We start from the raw sequence: 24764 nt of genomic DNA on the forward strand, positions 1-24764 counted from the left end.
TTCTGTGTGATTCAAACGCTCTTGGAGAAAAGGCACGATGCCTTTTTTTTTCCTGAAAGTTTTATACAACAAAGTGATGAGAGTGAACTGAGGAAGAGGGAGGAAACAGACCAATCTTCAAAGGGATTTAGGATGGAGTTTTCAAGTCTAATTAGCCTGACCCAGTGACTGGCTGCCCCCCTAAAAGAAGAGCACCCCCTCATGTATTTCTCAGCTTTGTTCTGGGCCACATATTTCTTACCCACTCTTTCTCCCCAAACTGGCAATGCCCTGTGTGTCACACTGAGAGTCAGGAACAATAATACAACTGAGCCCCTTTGATAGCTCAGTGCTGCAAAAATTGAATGGTCTTCCTCCTACAGTTTCCTCCACCTTCTTTCCTCTGCTTTCTGTCCCTAAGGCTTAGCGGGTAGCAAGCCAGGCCAGCTCAGTTCCTTAGTCCTGGCTTAAAAAAAAACTAGTGTTGTTGTGCTACAGCAGTTTCCTGCCAGTTTGGTGAGTTTGACAAGCACACTGTGATGTCACTCTTGGTTCTTACACCGGGAAGAAGGAGCAAGAAGTGTGGGACCACTACCCCTCAGAGATGAGCTGGTATTGTAAGCTGTATTGTAAACTGGGTAGTTGTGTGAAATCAGATCTTATATTGTGTAGGAAGGCAAAGCACACAAAAGCATATTTTTGTAGTGTATTTTTTCCTGCCAGAAAATTAATGGCTAATCAAATGAGAGTGCTGATACAGTGGAAGGTGGGAACTGGGGCCTGCAGGGGGCCTGCTAGCCCTGTTGCCTGAACTGAGCCCAGTCCTCCAGTGGTGAGCCGTAACCAGACAGAGGACTTGGCAGAGCAAGAACATGATTTACCCTACCTGTTTAAACTGCTTTATACCACATACAATAACTTAAGAAGCTATTAATGTTTAAATACATCAATATTTGCTGGGCCACCAAGAGACTAAGTGATCACCAGCTGTGGCCATGCTGAATCTCTCTCTTGATCTCTGGCTCGATGGGTATTTCATTATGCTACACCAAGTGAAACAGCTTTCTGCATGGGGGCTTGGGCACCTTTCCCTCAGCTTCCCCACAACATGGCCAAGCCTGCCTTCCTCAGAGAAATGAGCCACTCTGCTTGGGCAGAAGAGGGCATTCAGCCTGGCTGGGTCACATTTCTCATACTATGCTACGAGAGGCGGGTGTTTCTTTGCCTTTTCTTCCAGTCATGTGTTGGTGGAACCTGGAGGCCAGCTACCTAAGAAGAGCTGAACCCTTTGCAGACATGTCCGCTGACTGAATCTTGTGTGGGAAATAACTCCAAACTTGTGTGCTGATGGCTTTGATTCATGAGATGGAAGGGCTGACAAAGGAGTGCCTGTTAAGGTTACAGTCCTGAGGTGTCCCTGGTGACTGCCCTGTCCCCAGCCAGCCCTTGCCTAATGAAATCAAACCAAATTTAACCTGGCATGCAGGGCTGTGTTTAGAAAGCTGCAGCAACTCTGGAGTATTTCAGATATCTGCAGTGGTGACAGGAGAGATAGTTGGGGTGGTAGTCTTGTTAGCTAGTCTGATATAAATTGTCTCTTCCCATGAATCACAACTGCTGGGCACCAAAGGGATTCGGGACCCTCCAGGGTTAGGCTATGAGGAGAAACTGAGTATCCTTATTTGGATCCAGAAATCAAAATTTTAGAAAGATTTCAGAAACTTAGAAATAGAATGCAGCTATCCACATCTTTTCTGTAGATCTAGTCTTTGGAGCATGCATTAGGCCATCCTTTAGCTTGCTGCACTTCCATACAGAATTGATATTATTTGCCTCCTAAAAAATTACAGTCAAGGGACCCTTTATGAACTGACTGCGGGGTTATGTGTTAGTTAGTATCCAATAATTCCTGAGATCTAAGCCTGGAGCTGTCATTGGTTTGTTCTATGGCTCTGAAAGGAGTTTGTAAAAATAGCACCACGGAGCCCTGTATCTATTGGAATTCAATATTTCAGTCTGGCAGCCTTGGATCCGAGAGTGAGGCATTGCCAGCTTCTGGCTCAGTGACCCGGAGGGGAACATACTAAATAATTCAGGTGGTGACCTGACTCTCGTAGGGCAGTTACTGCTTTAGCAATGCAGGGAGAAAGTGTTATTCAGATCAGTGGGATTATTTGCATTACTAAGAGTAAGAAGCTTTGTGGGATTCTGCATTTGTTTCTTTTTCCTTTTTTCTCTTTTGTTTTCCTTCTTATTATACAGTCAAAAATGTGAGGACTATTGTCACCATCCTGCTGGAAGTTGCAATATGTAGGGGGTCTCTAGCGTCTGTTTTTGAAGAGGATTCCGTTTGTCAGTTTATGTCCCTCCAGTCCTTATTCTGCACTCTGAGTATATGCTATTCCAATAATCAACACAACAAAAACAAAAGTTCAAGGCAAACTGTGCTACTTTCCCTAAGTGCTGCTAGGTGGCAATGTGTTACCTAGAAAACCTCGAGCTTCCAACTACCATCCGTCGTGTCTGGGCATTGCTCCACTCACTCCACAAGGGACAAGGTTTGAAGCAGGACCTGATGGATAGCTGCTTCTCTCACAGAGCTTTCTAACTCGGTACTGAGGTTTTCCAGAAACAATTGCAAGACTGAATCCTACTGGAAAAACCTCTGTGAACCTAAGAGGAAAAATAAGGGGCAAACTTGCCTGGTGCAATATTTCTGTTTATCCTGCTAGTGTTGTAATAAGGGAATGAACCCTTCAGTTGTGTAAAGATATTGCCACCTGGAACTAGAATATTTCATATTCTCATAGGATTCTCCTAGCAACACAAAACTATCTGCTCCTGCTGCAAATATTTTGTTTTTCCAAATGTATCATTAATTTAAATCCTCTAGATATTTGATCATAATATTTAATCAAATAGACCAACTTCAGGACATTTGTATTGACAGTTGGGTTGAAAAACAGCTTTAACAAAGGTGGAGAAAATGTATTTCCAGATACATCTTTCAGCCATGCTACAAATACTTAAAACTGAGTCATCTTAGGTTAGTGTGTTAACAAAGATGTAGTAATACAGACTGGCTCACATTTGCATATTGCTTTGAAAACACAAAGTGATCTGCATTGAAACAAGCATTTATTTCCTTTGATCTGGCTCTTGGCATTGCAGCTCATTTCCCAAGGGGGGAAACCAGGGCCCATAGGAAGGGCAGAGAGGGCAGCAGGACTGTGCGTGTTGGTGCCATTTCGTGCCAGCTGTAAATTTACACAAAATGAACAGCTTAAAAATTCCTCTCTTCTGATGCTGCGGGGAGGGTGTGGCGTGCAGCTGGCCCAGCTGCCAGGGCGTGGGTGCAGGTGAGCAGCACCTGGAGCTGGGGAGGCAGCAGCGGGTCTGCTGGGAAGGGACGACACTAGTGCTGGCAGGTGACACAGATGTGTGTGAGTTACGGAGTCCAGGTCTTTCCTTAGGGCGGAATGGACAGGGCGTTCATGCCTCTCTTCCTCCCACCGGTTAGGTCACGCAGGGCTGGAGGCCAGCGAGCAGCCGCCTTGCTCCAGGCAGAGGTGCACGTCCTGAGCTGAGGTGTTCTGGGATGGTGGAGAAAATAGCATCTTTAACTGCACTAGCTTGGACAGAAATCTCGGGCTTTCTCTTTAGCGACGCAAGCTAGCCGCGCAGGAAACATGAATACTTCCGACCTGCTTACGTGGTGCTTGGCAACCCTGGAGGTAACAAGCGCCTTCTGTGGCAAAACTGCTTCCCTTCAGACGCGAGTTTTCAGTGCCGGGGGAGGTGATGTCGCTTCCCCGCCGCGGCTCAGGCCACCCAGATGCCGGCCCCAAGTCAGCCTCGGGCTCGCAGGGCCTCCAAACCGCCTTTCGTCACCCTCGCCTCGCCGCGGGGCTGCCGGGGCACCCGCCGCTCCCCGGGGCAGCCCGGCTGCAGGCCCAGGGGCGCCGGCCGGGCCCTCCCGCCGCGCGGGGCCGGAGCCCTCGGCCCGGCCGCGGTTGCCGGAGGAGCCGCTTTCCCCGCAGCACCGCCCGCCCCTGCCCGGCCGGCGACGGGAAGGGGAGCGCGGCTGGGCCAGGCCGGGGAGCGGCGGAAGGGCCAGGTCAGTGCCCGGCCGTGCTCCGCTGCCCCCCGCGGGCTCGGGGGCTGCCCTTGGCGGGGCGGGGCGGGGGTGGAGCCGCAGAGACGGCCCGGGGTTCCTGCGAGGCCCTGCGGCTGGCGGTGGCGAAGGGGCGCGGGGCCCGCCGGGCCCGGTAGCTGCGGCGGGGGGGAGGGAGGGCGGGAGGGCCGGTGCAGGCCGGTCCCCGCCGGGCGCTGAGTACCTGGAGCAAAGGCGAGGCCGCTTCGCCGGGGTTGGAGCGACCTGTGGTGTTCCTGCCCGGAATTGTTAACGTTGTTTGTCTTCAAGCCCAGAGACCTCGGGTCTTACGCTGGGAGCAGGCGGTTACTGCCCTCTTTGTCCCGTCTGGGCTCGGAGCTCTCCCTTGGCTGTTGACTTACAATACATGCATAAATAAAAATTAGGCCATACCAGAAATGCTTGCCTAGGTCAGACCACATGCTACAGTTCCCTTGTCGGGATTTTGGTATTGTGGAAGGTCAGCAGCAAGAAACCTTGGCTGGGGAAGGAATTTCCCCTCGAATCTTCTCTTCCCTCGCAGGGCCATACCATGCCTTTGCTTCCCAGAGTTGAGTGTGTAGTGCCAGGGAGACAGGAGGCGTGCTGTCCTGGGGTGCTTCAGCTAGTTCCCAGGGCCCTTGCAGGGGAGCAGGAGATACACCCCTGGGAGTCGAGCTGTGTGGCTGGATGTCAGGATGCAGCTTAGCTGGTGGTGCTAAGGAGAGCAATAATAGTGTACTAAGTGGAATTCAGCGCACTTGTTGACTACACAACTTTTTACAGTTTTCAAAGCAAATTAATCCTTGGGAAAGCATCAGTGTTTACAGTTGCAGCTCTATTGGATTCATCCTGATGCTTTTTTTATGGATTTGGTGACTAAAATGTGAGTGGTGAGTTGACTGTGGTCGTTTCAGTTCCTGTGAAGTAGCACATCTGTTTGTTTTAAAGGTGTCCAAAATGTACCTAGCAGGCGGTGAGCTTTATGTGGACTTAGAAAGTGTTTTCTCTCACTTTTATAGAGGGTCCTTTGCTGACAGAGGCAAAGAAAACCTTTTCAGATCAAAGCATTAAAAATAAAGGGCCTCTGTGCTTTTCGCAGAAGATAACGGGTTCTTTCTGTCACCACCTGCTGTGAAATTCAAGATCTTGTACTCCCCACGTGACCAAAATCCAATGTCTTTATGTAGTGTCGTGTGTATTTACGGAAAGACTTTTTTTGTCAGATGTTTTGCATCCTTAAATGTCTTTGCTTTTCACTGGACTTGGGTTTATTTCTGTGTGATTTGTTTACTAGGTCTTCAAAATCATTAAAATGTAATTAAAAGATAATATAATTGGTTAGGAACAGAGAAATATTTAATGTTTGAACTTTAGCCTGCAGGGACCATTAAAAAATACAGAACTAAATGAAGAACAAATAATTTGGAGAACACATAGCTTGCTATACTCAGAATTGAGCTGCTCAGAAGCAATGAAAAACAAGGAAAAAAAAAAAAAAGAAGCAGAAACGAGGTGGAAAGGTTAAGCCAGCTTAAAATTGGAGCCACAGACAAGAGGATTTTATACTTACAATTCTAAAAGGTGGTTTTTTTTCCTACAATTTGTTTTATTTCACACATGTGATCTGAAGCCATTTCACTTAGTTAATTTGGACATCTTTTAACTTCTTGGTCTCTCAGCTTCTGAACTAGTAAACATTATTTCTAATGTAGGCACCTAGAAGCTAGAAGGCCCCGACTTTTTGTTTGCTTCTCAACAGTAATGTAAAAGCTAAAAACCTGTCCTTTGCAATACCAGTTACTTCTAAAGCCTGCTTTTGGAGGAGTCACAAGTGCTTTAAGTATCTTCACACTGAACCAGAGACACTATTGATCTGACCTAATTTGTCTACGATGTGGGCATGAGAGACAATGTACTAAAAATCTGAACAGGGGTCAACAAATTTGAGAGTCACAGCATCTTGAGAATGACATGAGTTTGACATGGCTCCTGTTGTACTTAGTAGGAGTGCCTGCTTTATGTAAAGAAGGTGCAATACCCCATCTTGGGGAGGCAGAATTTTCCAAGCTTTGTTTAGTTTCTGTATTTGCAAGTTGTGTTTTGTCAGTAGGTTTTCTGCTCCCTTAGTGTGCTTAAGATCTGCTCACTGCTTTCTTCCAGCTGAAGGAAGGCCAGCTGGAGAAGTGACTGCCCTCTGCTGCTGCCTCAGCTGGTAATTATTGGAGCAGGAAGAACCTGTCAGGCAAGGTGTTTAAATTAACCTAACCCACATCACTGAAGGAAAGAGAGGAGATGCATAAGCATACCAGGTAGATGGAGGGCTCTGTAACCTTCAGGTGAGGGGTGGTGACAAACAGAACTGGCAACAGTGGCTTGTTCAGCCAGTGCTGGGGAGGAACCCTGCGGGTGAGACCTCCCTCCTACCCCTTTCCTGTGTCTGAAGGCAGGGTTCAGTGACTCCTTTTCACTATGAGACTCATTTGCATCCAGTCAGGGCCTCTTTGGTCTTAGTGTTTCTGAATTCCTTCTCTTTGTCCAACACTCTCTCCAACACTGGAATTTCTTTTCTTATTCTCCTTCCCCTCCCCGCCAACCCCCCCCAAAAAAAAAAAAAATCGCCCACCAGCCTGCTGTTCCAGGTTCCAGTCAGTTTGTGTTAATGATTTTCACTCATTTTGAACCTACCTTTTTTTTTTTCCAGATAGGATATTTTAATGCATTGGTCATATTTCTCTTTCACTCTCTCCTTTTTCATCTGCTTTCATGTTGTAAGGTCAGTTGTGCCAGTCCTCAGCATTGTGTCACCACTTTCTTTTCATTTGTTAGTCACTGCAGCAACCCAGTGAAGCATCCAACAGTCATGATCACTGCTCTCTAGTACAGATAAATGCCTTCTACAGTGACTGGTAAGACACACAGGCAGGGTTGAGCTGTGGATCATCTCATCATCATCTTCGGTTCACATCTTCTATCCCTTTCTCTGTGCCCTGTCTGTGCACGTCTGTGCTTGTCATTTAAACTGCAACTGCTGAAGGTCTTCGTATCAAGTTGTCCTGTGCTTCTTGACCAATCAGCTGCCTTGGATGCCTTTGCCAGTGTCACAAAAGTGCCTTTTTAATTGTTGTTTATTATGTCATTTAAATATTTTCTTCTGCCTGAGATTTCTCTTGTGGATTTTTTTTTCCAGGCTTTATCTCAGGATACCTTTATGCAAACCCAGAAATTCAGCTGTTGAGGGTCACCTGTAAAAAAAACAAGTCTGTTTGCACACTATACCTGTCAAATGTGCCCTTTCATGTGGGGAAGGAAGTATTTCCCTGACATATTGAAAACACATCCCTGCATGTTTGCTCCCCATTTTCTTTTTCCTTGACATGTTTCAATAATTCAGACACTATCTTTGAGTTGGGATTTTCCCTGCTCATACATTTTAACTTGCTGGTTATTTCTGTGCAGCTGTTCTGCAGTGCAGCATTTCTTGCTTGTGCATGCAGCTCAGATGCTTGTTTGGCCTCTCAACAGCCAGTTCTTTGGTTTGTCTTAGTTCTACCCACCCATGAGGTAGCTCCCTGCATCCCTTACCCAGTGCTTTGCCTGGCTTTCTCTAGGCTCCCCAGCAATTGCAACTGGCAACAGTTGCTGGAGATTACTGTTTGATACAGTGTGTTTTAAGAGAAAAAGTGATGTTGCAACAGGGTAGTGGTGAATGGCAAAGACAAATATGCTTGTTCAAGAGTTGGGGTTTATTAGTTTCCCAAAGAACCTGCTCAGCTAGGGAATATTGGTACTGGTGTTATTCCTATTATTATTATTATTTATTTTCTAAAATTAACATTATGAGAACTGAATTTTAACTAAGAAGTTACCAGAAGCTCTCAGAAGACCTCTGATACATATGTATACACAAAATACATACTGGGTGTGTGTGTATGTGTCTGTCTGCATGTACATATATATATTGCTCTTGCATAATATGTATCATGCCTTTGATACTGAACTGGTGGCATTCATTATATGTTCATATTAACCCACAGTCTGCTAGCCCACAGGCAAGGGTGTTACAAAATCACTTGCATGTCAAATGGAATGTAAACTGTTGGTTTATGTAAGAGGTACAATAACTGCAAAATTAACAGCTATTGATATCAATACTGTCAGCTTATCTCTTGGTTGTCGTGAGTGATACATAAAGCTGTAGCACTTCTTAAAGAATTTGAAGGTTGCTAATTGCCCGCAGCGTTCGTTATTCCTGTACTGTCAGATTTTTTTAACTATAAAAACTGTGCATGAACTGTGTGCTGCAGATGTTAATGGGCATCATGTCTGACTTTCTAAAATTAGACTTTCGTTTCTGTAAATGTATCTAAATAGGTGTATTTATGTTAAACGGAAAATTTGATCATTTTTGTGTAATAAATATCTCTTGGCTTGTCCTAGTACACTGTGTGGGTTACTGCAAAGTCTCTCTCTTGCACTGCTTTCACTTACAGTACAGAAAATCAATCTCTGTCATGCATGGATTGCGCGTGCTCCATACTGATTGAAATTTTGCATGTTTGTCAGAGATCAGCAGAAATCCCTTTAGTATGAGAGAGCTTAAAAACCATGCTTTTCCTGAGTGGTTTGCTTTCCCAGACTGATTATTAAAATTATCTTGTTTTTATTAAAAACGTACTAAGAACTGACCAGTACTGTAAGAGATGGTTTTAAAGAAAATAATTCAACGATAATACCTTGCATGAGTCATTAATCGTGAGTCATGATCAGTAGGCAGTGATGTCCAATTTGTTTTCTAATCCTGCACTTGCTGAGGCTCTTTATTACCATAGTAATAATATTAAAGAGCTGCTAATGCATATAACCACGCAGTTGAAAATGACAGACTTTTTTTGGTAGAATAAAATTTCCATATCTTAAGTCTGTTTTGCTCTGTACATTTTTTTGACATGCAAAATCTAGGTAGTATAAAAGTAATAAAGCATGTATAATTTGGCAGGGAGTCAGGTTAACAGAACAGATTTATCTTTTTTTTTTTTTTTTTTTTCCTTTGCTTTCAAGCTGATCATTGTGGCTTCCTAGAGAATTAAATCTAGTCAAGCTTCTTTTGAGGACTGGGGAGGCTTTGTATTCACTAAAAGCTGGGAGCTAATTGTTCAAGGTACACTTTGCCATGATAGCCTGCACTGTCCATGTTTTTAATACTTATTCTCTCCTGACCAAAAACCAGCAGCTGGATGGGAAGTTTTATTGCATGAATGTATGTTGGGGAATGACTACTGAAGTATTAGAGAAAACGGAAGGCTGTTTCTCTTCTGAGAGACTGAATATGAAAAGAATAATTTAGCTGAGAAATGAACTTTGGAAACTTGTTTTCTCTGTTAAATAAATTTTTACCAGGAGAAGCCATCTTGAAGCTCTGAAAGGTGATGGCTGAAATGTCGCAGATGATATTAGAATGTGTATTGATAGTTTTGGGTTGCAGCAGCAGCAGTTGGGTGATATTATTTATGAAGTAATGAATCTGGTATTCAATCAGTTTTTTAACTTGATTGAATTTTAATTAGTTTACACTGAAGTGTGGAAAAGCTGATGGTGGCAGATTTAAAACTTGAATTTATTAAGGAACTCTGAAGACTCTTCAAAATGTCTCACCAGATGTTAAAAAATGATCCCTTTACCATTCCAGTGTATATCACCTTATAATGCATAGGTTCATATAGGTCTTACTAGCTTATTTATGTTGAACATGTGAAATAGTGCTGTATTGGTGGCTGTGATGTGGCAGGACAGGTATGAATCTACTGGGCTAGGCAGCTCTCTTTGAAATTGCTTAGTATGATGCATACTCCTTTGCATCCCATAGTGGCTGCTATGCAAACTCCTCCTCCATTTTGGTGAGGATTATATCTGCCCTGACAGAAACATTTTCCACTTTAGTGTGAGATGGTGCAACTAGAGACAAGCGAACATGTGACAGGATTGTTTGCTTCTTTTATTATGAATTAACTGTGTGTATTTTTTAATGTTTGCTTGTTCATAAATATATAATAAATATTAATTAAAATATATTTGTTCTGTAAACTGTAAGATGCCCTGAACACAGCACAGTATACAGTCATCAAATTCAGTGTCAGTGAATATGTTTGTGTACTGGGTTCACCTTAGAAAAACTTTCCAGGAGCTTCTTGCCAATTTTGAAAGAATCTTGTTTCTGCCAGATACGATCAAGAAACAGTCTTTCTCTGGCTCTCCAAAAAATGAGCATCTACTGTGTCTTCTGAACAGCTGTATCCACTATAAGAAGGTTGGGGCAAAGCTTAGGAGTAGTATAGCAAATTGCAAGATTTGAATATAACAAGCCTTTTTCCATGTCCTGTGGAGGTTCTTTTGTTTCCTACTCTGAGTAGCTTCTAAGATGATTTCTTTTTTCAGATCAGCTGTCTTGATTTCAGGCTTCACTCTGTTTCTTTCACCACTTTCCCCAGTAGGCCCTTTTCCAAAGTAAACAAAATAAAGGAGAGCCACAGATCAAGGATACTATTTGATGATTACTTTCTTGTTATTTCCTGATATACAGTCATGCACTATAGAGTGGAAATAGGCTAAGGAAGGACTAAGCCATGGGTATACTGGTATATAGAAACAGTTCACCAGTGTTATATGCCTGTGTAAAAGGCAAGTGTAATGCTCAATATATAATACAGTTGTACGCTTTTCCTCCTTTGGAGGACTTCACAGATTCTGATGCTCTGTGTCCAAGTGAGATCAATTCAAAGTGCTATTGGAATAACTGGGAAAAGTGTATAGCTACTGGGGGCTGGGCAGACTAACTAGTTTTAAGATAAAGCATGATAAATGTGTTCATGGCATTGGGTGATAGGGAATGGACCTCAATATAGGAATGGTCTTCAGTTCTTAATTTTTGTGTTTAAGTAGCTCTCTCAGGAAGGTCTTGCTGTGATAGTTGTCTGCAGAAAAGCAGGTGATCTGGATCCTGAAAACTAGGGATTTTGATAGGATTTCTCCTAGGACAAGATTCAAACTAAGAATTTTACAGCTACAGTCTGCAGTGATTTCTATAGAGTTCTTTGGTTGTATCACCTTTATACTTGTTTCTGCTCTCCTGCTTCCCTCTCTGTCAGAAGACTGAGGTGGATTTCAAAGGACATTTCCCAACTTTTATTTTTCCACCTCCCCCCACTCTGTTTATTTCCAGAAATGGCCATTTCTCTGTGGAAGAGCTTGCTTCAGACTACAAAGAAGAGGATGCTACAACCGGGAAGAACATTACTGTATAATGGTGCTCATGGCTATGAGGAAGAATTGATAAAGAAGAAACTTGCACAGTTTGCTGGTGGATCCATCAACCTTTCCAAAGATGACAGCGGCATTGGAATACTTACTTTGAACAACCCAAAGCTAATGAATGCATTTACAGGTATTAATTAGTTGATGGGGTTGTTGTTGTGTTGTTTTGCTCCTTCAGTTACCCATTGTAGCATTTTGCCTTAACAAAATTAACAGCTATGCCTTACCATTCCTTGGTTAAAAGAAGAAATTAAGTTTTATTTGGATGTGCAGCAGATGTTTACTGTGCTGTGTAGCAGCTTTGCTATAAATGTCATAATATAAAAAATTTTCAGTGACACAGGGACTGTCTGGCAGAACAGGCCTCTCCCCTTTTTATGTTTTCTTTTCAGTTAGCACAATTCTGCTACTGTGCTCTTTCTTGAATCTCCTTTCATTTTGTCTCTGCTGCTTTGGAAACATGTAGAATATTTTTGTGAGGGGTAGGAAGATACTGTCTTTGTTTTGTAAGCAGTGTAGAAAGGATGAGTTTACTTCTTTGTTCTTTACCTAAAGCCTTCCCTGTAATTTAAACATCTGTAATTCAGTCTTTTCCAGGCACCCAAACTGGCTTCATTTTCTTCTTCATTTGCCTTGTGTCTTAAATACCAATAACTGGTTAATTAAAGATCAGATGAGCTGGATATTCTTTGCTGTTGCAGATCAGGAATCTATTTACTATGCTTTTACACTGGGTAGTACTTAGCTATCAAAACCAAGCACCCTATTTGATTAACCTTTTATTACTCTCCAGGATAGGTTACTGTCTCTCCTTAGATGTCTAGAATATTCCCATTTATACCTTTCTTCAGACGTAAGTGGCACAGGCTCAGGGTCTGCAATTGCCAATGCTTGAGCTGTGCATAAACCTTTAGGGTAAGAATGCCTTTATCTCTTAGTATTTTGAAATGGATACATTTGTGTCATCTGGTTAATTTCTGTTTTGCTGTCCTCTTTTCCTGCCCAGTTCCCACTGTTCCTTTGCTGTCAGCAAGTATGTTTGCAACCTGCTAGCAAAGCTTAGAGCTGTTTATGTGTAGAATGTCCATCTACTCCTTCTGCTAATGATTGTTAGCTGAAAGAAAGGGGACCTAACAGAACAATATAATTAGTGGTAATGCACCTAAAATGTCTCGTTTCACTTTAAAAGCTCGTGTATATGATCATTACCTAACTTGAGAAGTTATAGCTAGCTATAAGATGTTAGCATGGAGATTGTCCTTTTGAATGCCTCCCTGTCAGCATACTTGTTATTACACAATAATAATTTCGTCACTGTTTCCTCTTTTTCAGCACACTGATGTTTATTTTTGACTCAAAATAGAGCTTTACAAGGTACAATTTTTAAGGTACTGTGTTATTAGCTTATTTGTTGTGGAAGCTAAAAAAGGCATGAGAACTGAGAGGTAATAGCAGAAGAACAAAGGACAGATAAGGCCCAGTCTGCTGTAGAGATCAGATGCAATACAAGTAAAATTGGTTAAACTAAACTTTCATAGAAACATACAACGTATGCTCCCTGTTTTCTGTGTGCTTTGCAGAAGGGCCTCAGAACTGGTGTCAAGCAGTCACAGCTGCTATTCAGGCCACTAGTAGCTGTACTTTGGCTATATGTATCTGTTAATGTACTGAAAGAATATCACACATCTCAAGTTGAGCACCCAAAATTAGGATATATTTTTTATCTGACTCAGTTAGTGGTCTGTAAAATGATATATTCTTTCCCTATAGGACTGCTGAGAAAATAAATTATTGGTGTATGTTAATTAGATGCTTTAGTAGCAAAGAGGAGTTACAGAACCTGTGAGGAAATTAATTGTTCTTTGTTGCAAGCCCTTATTAGCATAGAGCAAATTAGCCATGGGATCAGGCAGTTCTGTTTTACAAGAGTGTGTAGAGCCCTGTAGGAAGCTACCATTTTAATAGGTAATAGCCACAAAAATTTGCTCTGGAGAATCTTACTGTAGCAGTTCAAGAGATTACTGCTTCTTTCTACTGTGCACTTCTGCCAGGGGCTTTTGTGGTTACAGGAGGGAGAGTAGAAGCAAAATCATGCTGGCCTCTTGGCTGCTGCAGTGGATGGTATGGCATATTTGTACTGCTCTTCTTTTCATTTTAACATTACTGTCTGTAAACCATAGTTGCTGAAGAACTAACAAGCACTTGATCTTTTTCCTTTTGTTGTGTATCAACTAATGCCCTCAGTAGAAGTATGAAGAAGGATGGCATGCGCAACCCGTGGATTGTCCCGTCAAGACCTCATTGACTTAGTCAGCCAAAGCTTGTAGATATTCCCTCTCAAATAAATTCTGTTTATTCTGTGTCTCAGAGCTTCTGAATAGTGGCAGATGTGAATTTATATGTACATGTACACTTCCTTTAGAAAGTTGCAAAATAACATTAAACTGGTGAGAGAAATAATATTTGCCAGGCATTTACTCAATACAGCAGCTTTTTATCTCAAAAGAATTATGTTTATTCTAAGCTTGAGCAAATCATGGAACCAAATGCAGAACAAAGTTGTTGGCAAATTGCTCATGGGCATTGTGGAGGGTGTTATGCCTTTTTTTTCTCTTCCTGATTGGAATCTGATAACCACCTGTTTGAAATGGTCTGTTTGGAAACAAATGCTAACAATGTCAGTTTAAGCCTCGTAGAGCCAATTTCAGCAGCCCAACCTCTCCCACAACTAAAATTGGACTTAGTTTGAGAAGGAAGCCAGCCTGCAGGAATTGGATAATAATGGTAATAATTTCATTTTCTAGAAGTGACTTCAAAGCATTTATTCTCAGATTCTAATTAAGATGCAAACAAATAATTATTCCAAATAGATTTAATTCTATGAAGAGTACAAACTTACTGATATCAAATACTGAAGGTCCAAACTGGCAGAATGAGGATTTGCTTTAGTACTGTGTTCTCATCACTATATCAAATGTCATGGACTATGTCTGTTGTTAAAATTATAGTTCAGTTTTGTCAGTAATTGAAGGAATCCTTTCCTAAGAGGGAGGTTCTGGTCACTGTCTCTTGTCCCCTGTTGCTGCATGCAACTGGCTCATATGGTTCCTTTTTGTAAACTCAATTTTTTGGTTAAGTAGATTTTTGACTCATGATACTCTGTGGAAAGCCTCTTCAGTACCTTGCTGCTTTGATTATTAAAACCACCACAAACAGTGGTTATGCTGTATCTTGACTCTGGCAAAGCTCAGATGGCAGCCCAAGTACCTTTTTTTTGTTGTTGTTGTAAGAAAACTTGGGAATTTTCATTCATGGCTTTGGTGATGGAATAGAAGGTGAAATGCTGAAGTTGTTATGACTGCAAATTGAGAGAACTTGCAAGATTATTATTTGGAGCAGAGGAGTGGAATTGAAAGTGATCTTGATTAGCTGCTACAAAGAGCTCAAGATCAACAAAGTGAAATTCAATAAAAGCAAATGTAATGTGTGAAACACAAAAAGTATGATAAAATTGTAAGTACAGAAGGGAAAGAAACTGGTGAAGAGTGCTGGGATTTGTTAAAGGATCTTAGTCTGGACCTGTGGAAAAAACCAACCCAGTGTCATTCTGGTATATAATAGGTAATGTCAACTTAATTCTTGCCGTCCTCAGGAACATCATCACTGAAATAGCACATTTTGATAGAGACCAAGCCTTAGGTGAAAGCTCTTGACTGAGAATTTGCTCTTAACCTGGTCCTGGGAAGATTGATTCATAAGGAATTGCAAGGAAAAAAAAGGCAGGAAAGCAAAAAAAAAAGTCTTCATGTGAGGATGGCTGCTAACAGGCAACTTCAGAACAGGATGACTTCTGTGCATGCAGGCGAAGGGTCAAAAAGTCAACACTCATGACAGAAAAGGAGGGAGTCCTTGAGGGTATTTATCTAAAGCACATTTCTGTCTGAAGAAGTAAGGCCTGTCCATCTCAATTCTTGTCAAAGAAGGATAAGGCTGAGAGTGTCATCAGCCTGTATGTAGACTACTTTCTGAAATTAGAAGGCTGCTACTGTGCAATCCATACATTTGGAGCCTAGGATATACCTTATAAGGAGAGCCTTTCCAGAAAGGTACCAGGGAGGGAATCCAAGATGTTTTACAATGTTTTGGTTTTGGTTTTTTTTCATGTCCTTTTAAAAGGTGAGCAGTACTTTGCTCCTATTTTCAAATATATATTTTTGTTTTGGATGAGTACTTCTAAATATCCTTGGCCTCCAACATAGTTTGATCTTTAACCTTTTTTTAGGAATCTTTACTAACATTCACTGGTTGTACCCTGAACCCAGTTTGCACATGATTCTTTTCTGTACTGTTCTTTGGGCAGGGTGAAATGACAGCAGCATCAGAATGACTAGATGGGCAGATCTGGATAGGTACATGTGTACGTTCATGTGTCCAGAATATATGCAAACAAAAATAAGTACTATAGACTTTATACTTGCCTCCTTGCATTTTTAATTTGTGTGTGAGTGTAACACAAATTGCAGAATGTGCATCAGCATTTTAAGGAAGTGCATCTTTGAGGAAAAAGCATGTCAGTTCTTGTGTGTTGAATTTAATGTGCTACTTTCCTTGGTGTTTTTAAGCCCAACACTTACTAATGATAACTTGATTTTGGTGGTGAAAAATGTAATGTAAATCATAGTGATGATGATAAACTGTTGTGAGAAAAATTGCTTCTTCCTTTTTGTTACAGGCACTATGATGCTAGAACTCCAGGAGAGGGTCACTGAGCTGGAAAACTGGAATGATGGCAAAGGCCTTATCATCTATGGTGCAGGAAACACCTTTTGCTCAGGATCTGATCTGAATGCTGTCAGGGCAATATCCAACTCCCAGGCAAGTAGTGATGCAAATTTTTTGAAGAAAAATCTGCCATCTTATAATCTGATATCCCCTTCAGACACAAGTCTTGTGCTATGCTCCTGCTCCAATTTTACATGCAAGTCACAGAACAAAGCTTTTAATGGTTTGAAAAATGCAGTCAGACCCTTTAAGCCATGGCTTAAGTGATACTGTAATTGATTACTAACACTGAATTCTTACATTACATATTCTTTTTAACCTTTTATTTTAAAAATGTAATTTCATTTTTGCAGAGCATTTTATGGTGAATTTACACATCAAATAACCTGTGTTTCAGTAGTGTGACCTTTAAAAGTAGATGCAAGTGACTATCTCTCATATATTATAAAGCCAAATACAAATTTAAGCAGCATGGCTGCTGTTACAGAAAGGATTCAATTGGACCTGCATAACATGGAAGGACAGGTACAGTTCTTGTGCTGTAGTCCGTTGGCATTGATCTTGGAGTGCAATCATGTGGAGTCATGTGTGTAACTATGGGGCTGAAGAGATCAAGATTTGATGGTGTGTTTTCGCTTGTGCCAGCCTGTCTTGGCTTCACATGTGCTGTCATTCTTTTTAGGAGTTAATTTGTGGTTCTTGGAAATGTGTGGAGTAGGTCAGGGAAAGGAGGCTTTCCTGTGCTGCTCATACATCCTGGTTTGCAATAGTGGGTAACTGGCATCCTGGTGCTTTTTTGTTTCAGTATCAAGTTTCAGGATTTGCCTTTGCAAATTTATTTTAATTGAACATTCCAGTAAGAGTATCAACTCAAAACTAATTAGTCTGGTATTTGTCTTCAGTGATAATTTTTATCTGTTGATGAAACTTAAGTATCATGTAAACCACAATGCCTTAAATATTTCTGGCCTGATAAAAAAAATAGGATAGTCCAGTTTTTTAAAAGTAGAGGAGGCTTTGTTTCTTTTGTGTAACACTCTGAAAGGTATGCTTTTCTTAATATGGAGATGCCATGATTTATAGCTATAAATGTTCTTTGGGGAGTTTTCATTTGGGCACTTTATAAGTAGTGGTATAGACGTATCTGTGATTTTTTTAAATACTTTTTTTAAAATCTAATTTTTTCCAGCTTATTTTAGCATTATAGTATCAGAAAGGGAGCTGAAACCAAAGACAGACTGTTTCTTTTCTTATCTGCAGTCTAGGCTTTACTTCAGTTCTACATTCAGTAATTCTCAGTGATTCTGCTTCTGAATTCTCATGAACATTTAGTGTTTGGTCTATTTGTGACTTGGAGTCATTGCAGTGACCTAGAGGACTCTTTTAAGGATTAGGGTCCATAATAGATATATACTGGGCAGAATTAAATGTGTAGGTATTAGTTAAAACTTTTTTGCAAATTCTCTGAAAAGAATCTAGATGTCTTGGTAGTGCTGAAATATGTCTTAAGAGTCACCAGAAATAATCCAGGAATAGTTAAACATAATTGCTTTGTATTTCATTGGGAGAATCAAAATTATTAATCCAGAACTGAGAGTTTCTTGACAATAGCCAACTCCTAAACCATCTGTTTGATGGGATTTAGTAATCTTTATTAAATAAAACTTGACTAGAATAAGGAACAGCTTTAGCTGTTCTCTAGTCTTGTAGAACTCTGCTTTCTATAACTCACTGCAGATGACAAAAGTTTTGTCCGGTTTCAGGTAAAAGAGCATTAGGATAAGCTTTCTGTCCACAGGCATCCCCCAGGGAAAATAAATAAATAAATAAGTAAATAAAGGGAATAGCTTTGTGCCTGAACTGGTATGTTTTTCCTTTAAATTTTTGCAAGGGGGTTTAACCCATAGCTTTTAGTAATTACAGAAAACACTCTAATTCAACCTGTTGGTTGAGGAGAGATTGTGTTTTTCATAATCTACGATTTAGTTTTCCTTTCCCTGTAGTGCAGGAGAGACAGAATATTGGCCAAGAATGCTCAAGGATTTTCGTGCCCCCTAGTGGCTCCTCCTCCTTCTCCCTTCCTCTTTGTCCTATTTCTCCCACGGTCAGTTGTTCCTACCCCTGAAACAAACCCTGCCTGTTAGTCTTTGGTGAGTGCTAACATTAGGCGACCAAACCACAGAAGGCAAATTAATAGTGCAATTTAAAAAAACAAAAGATTACTTTTAAAAAAAATTTTCTGTCCTTGTAAGCCTGGTTCCTAAGAGCAATAACTTAATTCTGGAGGGAGACTTGAAAAGCTGACTAGCTGAAAAGCAAGAGAAGCTCTGGAAAGGACAGCTGAGAGGAACAAGGCATGAAGGAGAATTTCACTTTCCTTGGTCCCTGTCTAGAAGCTCTAGGACAGAGTTTCCCAAACAGTAGGCTGTGGAAGGAGGACTTTCAAGCATTTAGAGATGAATAGTATTTCCAAACTATCTGTGGTGAAAGTGGACTCTAAGCTCTTGCAGCAAAAAGAGCCAGGAGTAGTTTTCTACTTTACAAAGGTTGCTGCCTCCCCTATTCCCACTGCAAATTAATTCTTTTCTTCCACAAATCCATACTGTATTTTACCTGAAATTCTGCTTGTTAGTTTTCTTCTTATTCCAAGGACAGCGCTGAAAATGTGATTATTCCACTAGGCTTCAGTGAACACCTCTCTTATGCAGATAAAATCTTCTTGACTAGTAACCTTATTTTTCTTGTTAGGAAGGTTTGAAGGGTATGTTGGCCAGGACTCAAATAATTGTGATTTTTTTTTTTCAGGGTGCTTTCTGTGCAATAATTTTTTCCATGTGATACACAGTAATCTCTCTACCACCTGAGAATATGAAGACCTTTTTTTTTCGTCTGCTCAGTCATAACTGTGTTTATCAAACTGGTTTCTTCTGGTATTAATCTTTAATTACCATTTTGGCATGGATTCAGGTGGCCGATTTGAATGCAAGGACTTCTGTGATGAAGTGAAAAATTGCTTTTTCTGAAAAGCTTTTTTGCAGCTTCATCCTGATGTTTGTAGTATGGGAATAGTGCAAGTCCATGTCTTGAGAACAAGTACCTTTTAAGTTAGTGTGGGTTTTGAACTTTTCTTCCTGATTAAGTGTGAAGATGGTGATCATGGAGGATTTGTTACTTAATTTGCAATGGAAATGTTTCTAGAAGTCTTAATGGATGTAGGAGGTTGCTACAGTGATAAATAAAAGCCTGTTTGTAAATCAATATGCGCTGAAATTTTCAAGTAGGCCTTTAATGCAATGAAACTGAATTCACTGGTTTCTGTGTGGTGATTGTTGTGGCAACTTCTGTCTACCAGAGGTCTGTCCCTGTACACCATCATGCTGGTTGGCATTCGGCAGAATAGGTCTTAGGAACACAAGAGTAAATGGACAATTAGTCAACTGAAGTTGACCAACTCATTTGTCTCAAGGTGTATTCCAAGCAGTACTGAAGATTTACTTCATATCTTTTCTTTCCCGGAGGTATGAGTCAGAAGCTTTTAACTAAGACATATTATTTAACTTGCCAACCCCTGTAAAACTGTATTTTAGAAATTAGTAAATGTCAATGAAGACTTGTTTTTGTTCTTCTTCTCCCTGCCATTTGCATTTCAGTTTGATTGTTTTTGTTTGTTTTTTTTTTTTTAAGATATGCTGGTCTTTTACTAGATATGGTGTCCAAACATTTATTTTTTTTTTAAAATCTGGATTCAATCTCACATGTATAGTTCAGTGTATCCAGTATTCAGTACATATATGAATGTGTTCATACTGTCTGATTTAGCCCAGTCATTTTTCGAGTTCCTGGTCAATACTGGATGCCTGGCAAGGAATGTAAGGACAAGCAAGGAAAGATAGGTAATGATTTGTGATTTTGCTTCTAAATAGTTCCTAGCAATTTGTGACTAAGACTTCTAAAGCTAGAGGTGTTACCTTGTACTCAAAAACCATTGTCAATTTTTCTGTTGTGAATTTATCTAGTTGTTCTTGAACTCATGTAGTGTTTTAGAGGTTGCTGTGCTCTGCTGCAAAGTGTTCCACAGTTTAACTACATGCTGTAGGAAGAAATCTTTATTTTGAACATAACAGCAACTGATTTTATTTGGAGCCCTTTAGTTCTTGTACTAGAAGAGAATTTGCAAACTGATCTAAAACATAAAGGAGAAGAGAAATAGGAGGAATCTTCTTTCCAGGCTTGGATTCTGGATGGGGTTTTTGTGGTTTTGTCTGAAATGCTTTTTGACCCAAACAAAAAAAATTGTAGGTGGTAAATTGTATCTTGTCTAAAACTTTATGGATTTGGAGCAGTAAAAAATATGCAGTGCTCTGTGGTCCTATACAGACTTTTAAAACTCAGCTTTATGGGTTTTTAACTGGGAGTGAGAAAAGGAAATTAAGAGGAAAGGATGTAAAATTTCACTTAGAAATTTAGTATTGCAATTACTTCAACAGTGGCTTAACTAATAATTTCATATAACTTGATTGAGTTCTGGTTTGGTTTTGTTTTGTTTTAACTTGATCTGTACTAGGTTTTGTGTTTGTGTGTAGTGAGGTTGGGCTGAAATTCAGGCAAGATTAACCAAAGAGAAAAAAACCCAACAGCTAGAGTAAATATAATGAATATTCCTGTCTATTCCATCTGTGTGTTTAATTGCTTCACTTAACATGTTTTTAATTTCCTACTCTTTGTAGGATGGAATGAATATGTGCATGTTTATGCAAAACACCTTAACCAGACTTATGAGGTAAGATATTTTATTTACTCTTCATGATGAAGTAATTATAAGGATTGGGATATGTTTTGGGTGACTCTTTTAACAAGACATGTATGGTTAAATACATAGTTTTAAGTATATAATTTTGGATCCCAGACCTTGTATTCTCACATGTTAATGAGACAGGTATTTATGGATTTAAATTAGACCTTGACATTTTGCAACCATTAGACTTCCCAGAAACTGGAACAGAAAAATAAACAGACCTGTAGGCTTTTATGTGGAGGGCCAGGAGATACCTAGATTTAATGAAATCTAGGCCTTCAAAGTTTCTGAAGCTGCCTTCTGTAACTCAGTGGAAATCAGTAGCTCTTAAAAAAACAAGCAGGGCCAGCTTATGCAGCCTACACAGGTAACATTTTAAAAAATATATTTATTTAATCTTCCCACTTCATAAAGGGAATGTATTCACTTCTACCATCTGGTACTTCTGAAAAACATTTTTTTTTCTTTCCTTCGGATTTAGCTTCCCTTAAAAAAATCACATTTCTATTAAATCCATGTGTGGTAGAGTCTGTCTTTTTATGTGCTCAGAGCACTTTGAAGATAAATATTCTTTGTTTTCAAATAATCTATATGAGAAAGTGTTATGAGTTAACATTATTCTGTAGAACTATCGAAGAGATTGGAGACTTAGTAGTAATGGTACTGTACAGAATCCTCAGGATTGGAATTAGAATTTGTGTAAGTTGGTTTCTGTATAATCAAAATCGATGGGGCAAAGCAAAGAGGAGAAAGGTGTATGAAGATTAAGCCCTGCCCTCCTGTGTCTTGAGTTAGAGTATGTTGAAGCTGTGGTTCAGGGGGAGCACTGAACTGCTCTCTGGGGACATCCATTGTAAATGGGATCAATCTCCCTCTGAAAGAGCTGAGGCTAACTGTGATCTTGAAGGAGGCGCTTCAGATGGATCAGTGTGGCTATAGGGGACTTGGACTCATATATTCTGGTTCTCCATAGACTGTAGGAATAATGAGGTTACCCTCTTCCAGTGGGTTCACTTGTGTATGAAGTGTTCTGCAGCTGGTAAGTGAACTTGGACCATAACAAATCACTGGTGCTTCTGTTTCAGTAGACCTGAAACCAAAAGTGTGGTCACAATTGGGAAGCTGCCTTCTGAATGTGGTTTCAGAAATGCTCAATGAGTTAAATGTTTTTTTGCAGTAAAAGATGAAATGGTTGTATCAGCATGCAGTCTGGGACTAACCAGTTGTCTTCCTTTCATAGGGAGCTTGGCTTGTCCTAAGTCATTGTTCTTCAGTATTCATTTCACAAAGGCAGTGGGGAAAGAGGTTGTCCCTACATACTCTTCCTTCCCTCTGTCCTTTGAATTACCTTGAACAAAATTAAATACTGTGAGTGTGATTAAATACACCACCATCAAAGGTAACAGATTGTTGCTATCCTCAAAGGATAGTTTTGTTCACCATGAAAATAAATTTGTTGGTGACTGAGGTGATAGCACTCTGAAGAAGCTGCTGAAAGTGTCATGCTGAATCTCATTATTTTTGGATAACCCAGCCATGCAGTTCTTGTCCTTTTCTGTAGTGTACTGGCTTAATGTGGGGTCTTGTGTCCCTGTCCTGTCACTCCTTGCACATAATCTTTTAGGTGTAATCTGTAGCATGTATTTTTCCTAGCATTGTACATTATCTTCTTTACTTTGAGTCATTTTTATATACCTGTCTTGGTATATTATTTTGAGATTCCATAATAATTATGGAATAATTATTTTACCATAAGTGGAATTGGTATTGTGCTACTTACCCACAAAGATGTAGTTATTTGAATTAGTTGGAACAGTATATTTTTCTGATCCTTTACTATGGAGATGGTTTGCTTTAATCCTTTTGTAATTTCTGGAAGACTAAAAGCATTAATTTTGTTTGCAAAACTCTCTTATGCAGATTGCCTTTCATCATTGTTGCACTAGTCCAAGGAAGAGCTCTTGGAGGAGGAGCAGAACTTACCACAGCATGTGATTTCAGGTAAGATAATTTAAGTAGCTGTCATGTTGGGTCCATAATTTAATGTACCCATGAAATATGGGAAGCTTGAGGTACCACTTATATCGGGAGTTAGGTCCCTGAGTTACAAGGCATTAGGAACTGGGCTTTGTAAGCAGACGTTACAGGAAAAAGGTTTGGGTTTTCTGATAGCACAGGAGAAACGTTATTTACTATCAGATCATACAGTTTGAATCACTGTATAAAACAAGAGCAGTGAGGAGCTTTAGCAAATTACTGTGTCATAGACCAAGTGGATCCAACTTCTAACCCCTGAGTGAGAGGTAGAACTGCAAAATTGTGTATCTCCTTATGTTTCTTTAAGTGGCTGTCATAAGTAACAATAAATAAATAAAACTCTCCGTTAGTCTGGTATTTTCTGTTCTGGGATTATTATTTGTAACATAATTTTGTCCTGTATGGTTTTTTAAAAGAGGTTTTGAGGGGCAGAGGAAAGCACATGATGTTCTGTCACTGTTATTTTTTCCATGCAGGTGTAGGGATTTGCCAGCATGAAACAACTAGTGAAATACAGAGGGTTTTAATTAAAGAGGCTGAAGGCAGAACAGGAACTGGAAGAAACTAAAATAATAAAATGTCACTTTATTTAAACAGTTGCTAATGTGCAAACAGCCTTCAGATGTAACAGGATAAGCACCGTGTGCAGCCCCTCACAAAATGAGAAGGTTTTAGTGAAGTTTTTGTCCAGGAGAAGAGCATGTGCTCTTTAAGAGGGCCTTGGCACCTGAAGTGGGAGAGGAATTATCCAGAACAAGCAGAAAGTACTTAGATTCAAGCCCAAACTTAGATTCAAACCAAAGCAAATGTGTATTACAGTGCTGTTCCAGGTATCAGGAACAGGCTTTGGGTAGAGATGGCATCTGCATTGTCCAAGCTACTCAGAAGCAATCCTCCTTTGCTTTGAAACCAGATGCAACCAGATCTTCCTTCATCTCCACAAAGCAGCTGGTGAACTGGAACCCCAGCTCCGACTGTGACGTCTGAGTACAGGCTGTATTGTAAATGCCTGGTAAACATGCAGAGAGGTACCGTGTTTGACAGCTGGAGTGCTGACAGGAGAATGCACCTGGGAGACTTAGTAGGCCTTTTTGTATCTGTGAGTCAATTCACAGAAAGTGAATCCTGTTATCCCTAAATAGGAGTTCAGGGAATGGGAACGTAATTAAATGGAAATAATTTGGCTTTCTAAAATATGTACTCTCTACTTTTACTCCAGCTATGTTGTTTGACATGCTGTGTAATTATAGTCATTGTCAAGTAGCTCTTATTTGCATGAATTGAGCAGCTGCAATTCCTCTGATGTGCTGCCATAATTTTCATAGTAACTACAGCTGTTGATCCATCTTCCATTACTTTCTAACACACCCATCCAGTGCAACTAAGTAATAGCAATTCAGGAGCAGCAAATAGTACTTCATTAATAACAACAGCAATATCGGGAAACATAGTTGGTGCTGCTCTTGCTCCTGAACTTGAGACTTTTAATACGAGAGTACAAAATCTGGGGCTTTTTTGAGGACTGTGAATAGGCATTAGTGGAATAGGTATTCTCTCCTTAGTCACTAGATGCCAAAAGATGAACTGGAGTACAGAGGGCTTTGTTTTCTTGCTTGAATAAACTGTTTGGATATTTTATTTTTAAGAACAAAGTGAGTGAGCTGTGGCTGCTTTCAGTTCTAAATTTTCAAATCCACTTCTGTTTTTCACAGTTGCAAACTGCGTGAT

At 40.3% G+C, this 24764-nt stretch overlaps 1 protein-coding gene and 1 long non-coding RNA gene across 6 annotated transcripts in view; one reads left to right on the forward strand and one right to left on the reverse strand.

The window, feature by feature from the left end:
• Positions 1-2952: 2952 nt before the first annotated feature.
• Positions 2953-3943, reverse strand: LOC127382014 (uncharacterized). The gene is made up of 2 exons (XR_007888846.1): positions 3684-3943; positions 2953-3572 (listed from the first exon to the last, which is right to left on the reverse strand). It is a non-coding gene; the product is annotated as an uncharacterized LOC127382014 (long non-coding RNA).
• An 81-nt stretch (positions 3944-4024) lies between these two features.
• ECHDC1 (ethylmalonyl-CoA decarboxylase 1) overlaps positions 4025-24764 on the forward strand; it is a 39344-nt gene continuing 18604 nt past the window's right edge. Inside the window, exons 1-5 of one of the 5 annotated variants that reach the window (XM_051613050.1) lie at positions 4025-4096; positions 11331-11552; positions 16155-16297; positions 20932-20984; positions 22920-23000. In XM_051613050.1, coding sequence (XP_051469010.1) covers positions 11333-11552; positions 16155-16297; positions 20932-20984; positions 22920-23000 — 497 coding nt within the window. In that variant the 5' untranslated portion in view covers positions 4025-4096; positions 11331-11332. Of the gene's footprint in view, positions 4097-6809; positions 7021-9189; positions 9273-11330; positions 11553-12754; positions 14207-16154; positions 16298-20025; positions 20098-20931; positions 20985-22919; positions 23001-24764 lie in introns of those variants that run through there. The other 4 variants (XM_051613048.1, XM_051613051.1, XM_051613052.1 and 1 more) reach the window with 4 other exon arrangements.

The sequence above is a fragment of the Apus apus genome, chromosome 3 (genome assembly GCF_020740795.1).
Source record: "Apus apus isolate bApuApu2 chromosome 3, bApuApu2.pri.cur, whole genome shotgun sequence".
NCBI classification, from domain to species: Eukaryota; Metazoa; Chordata; class Aves; order Apodiformes; family Apodidae; genus Apus; species Apus apus.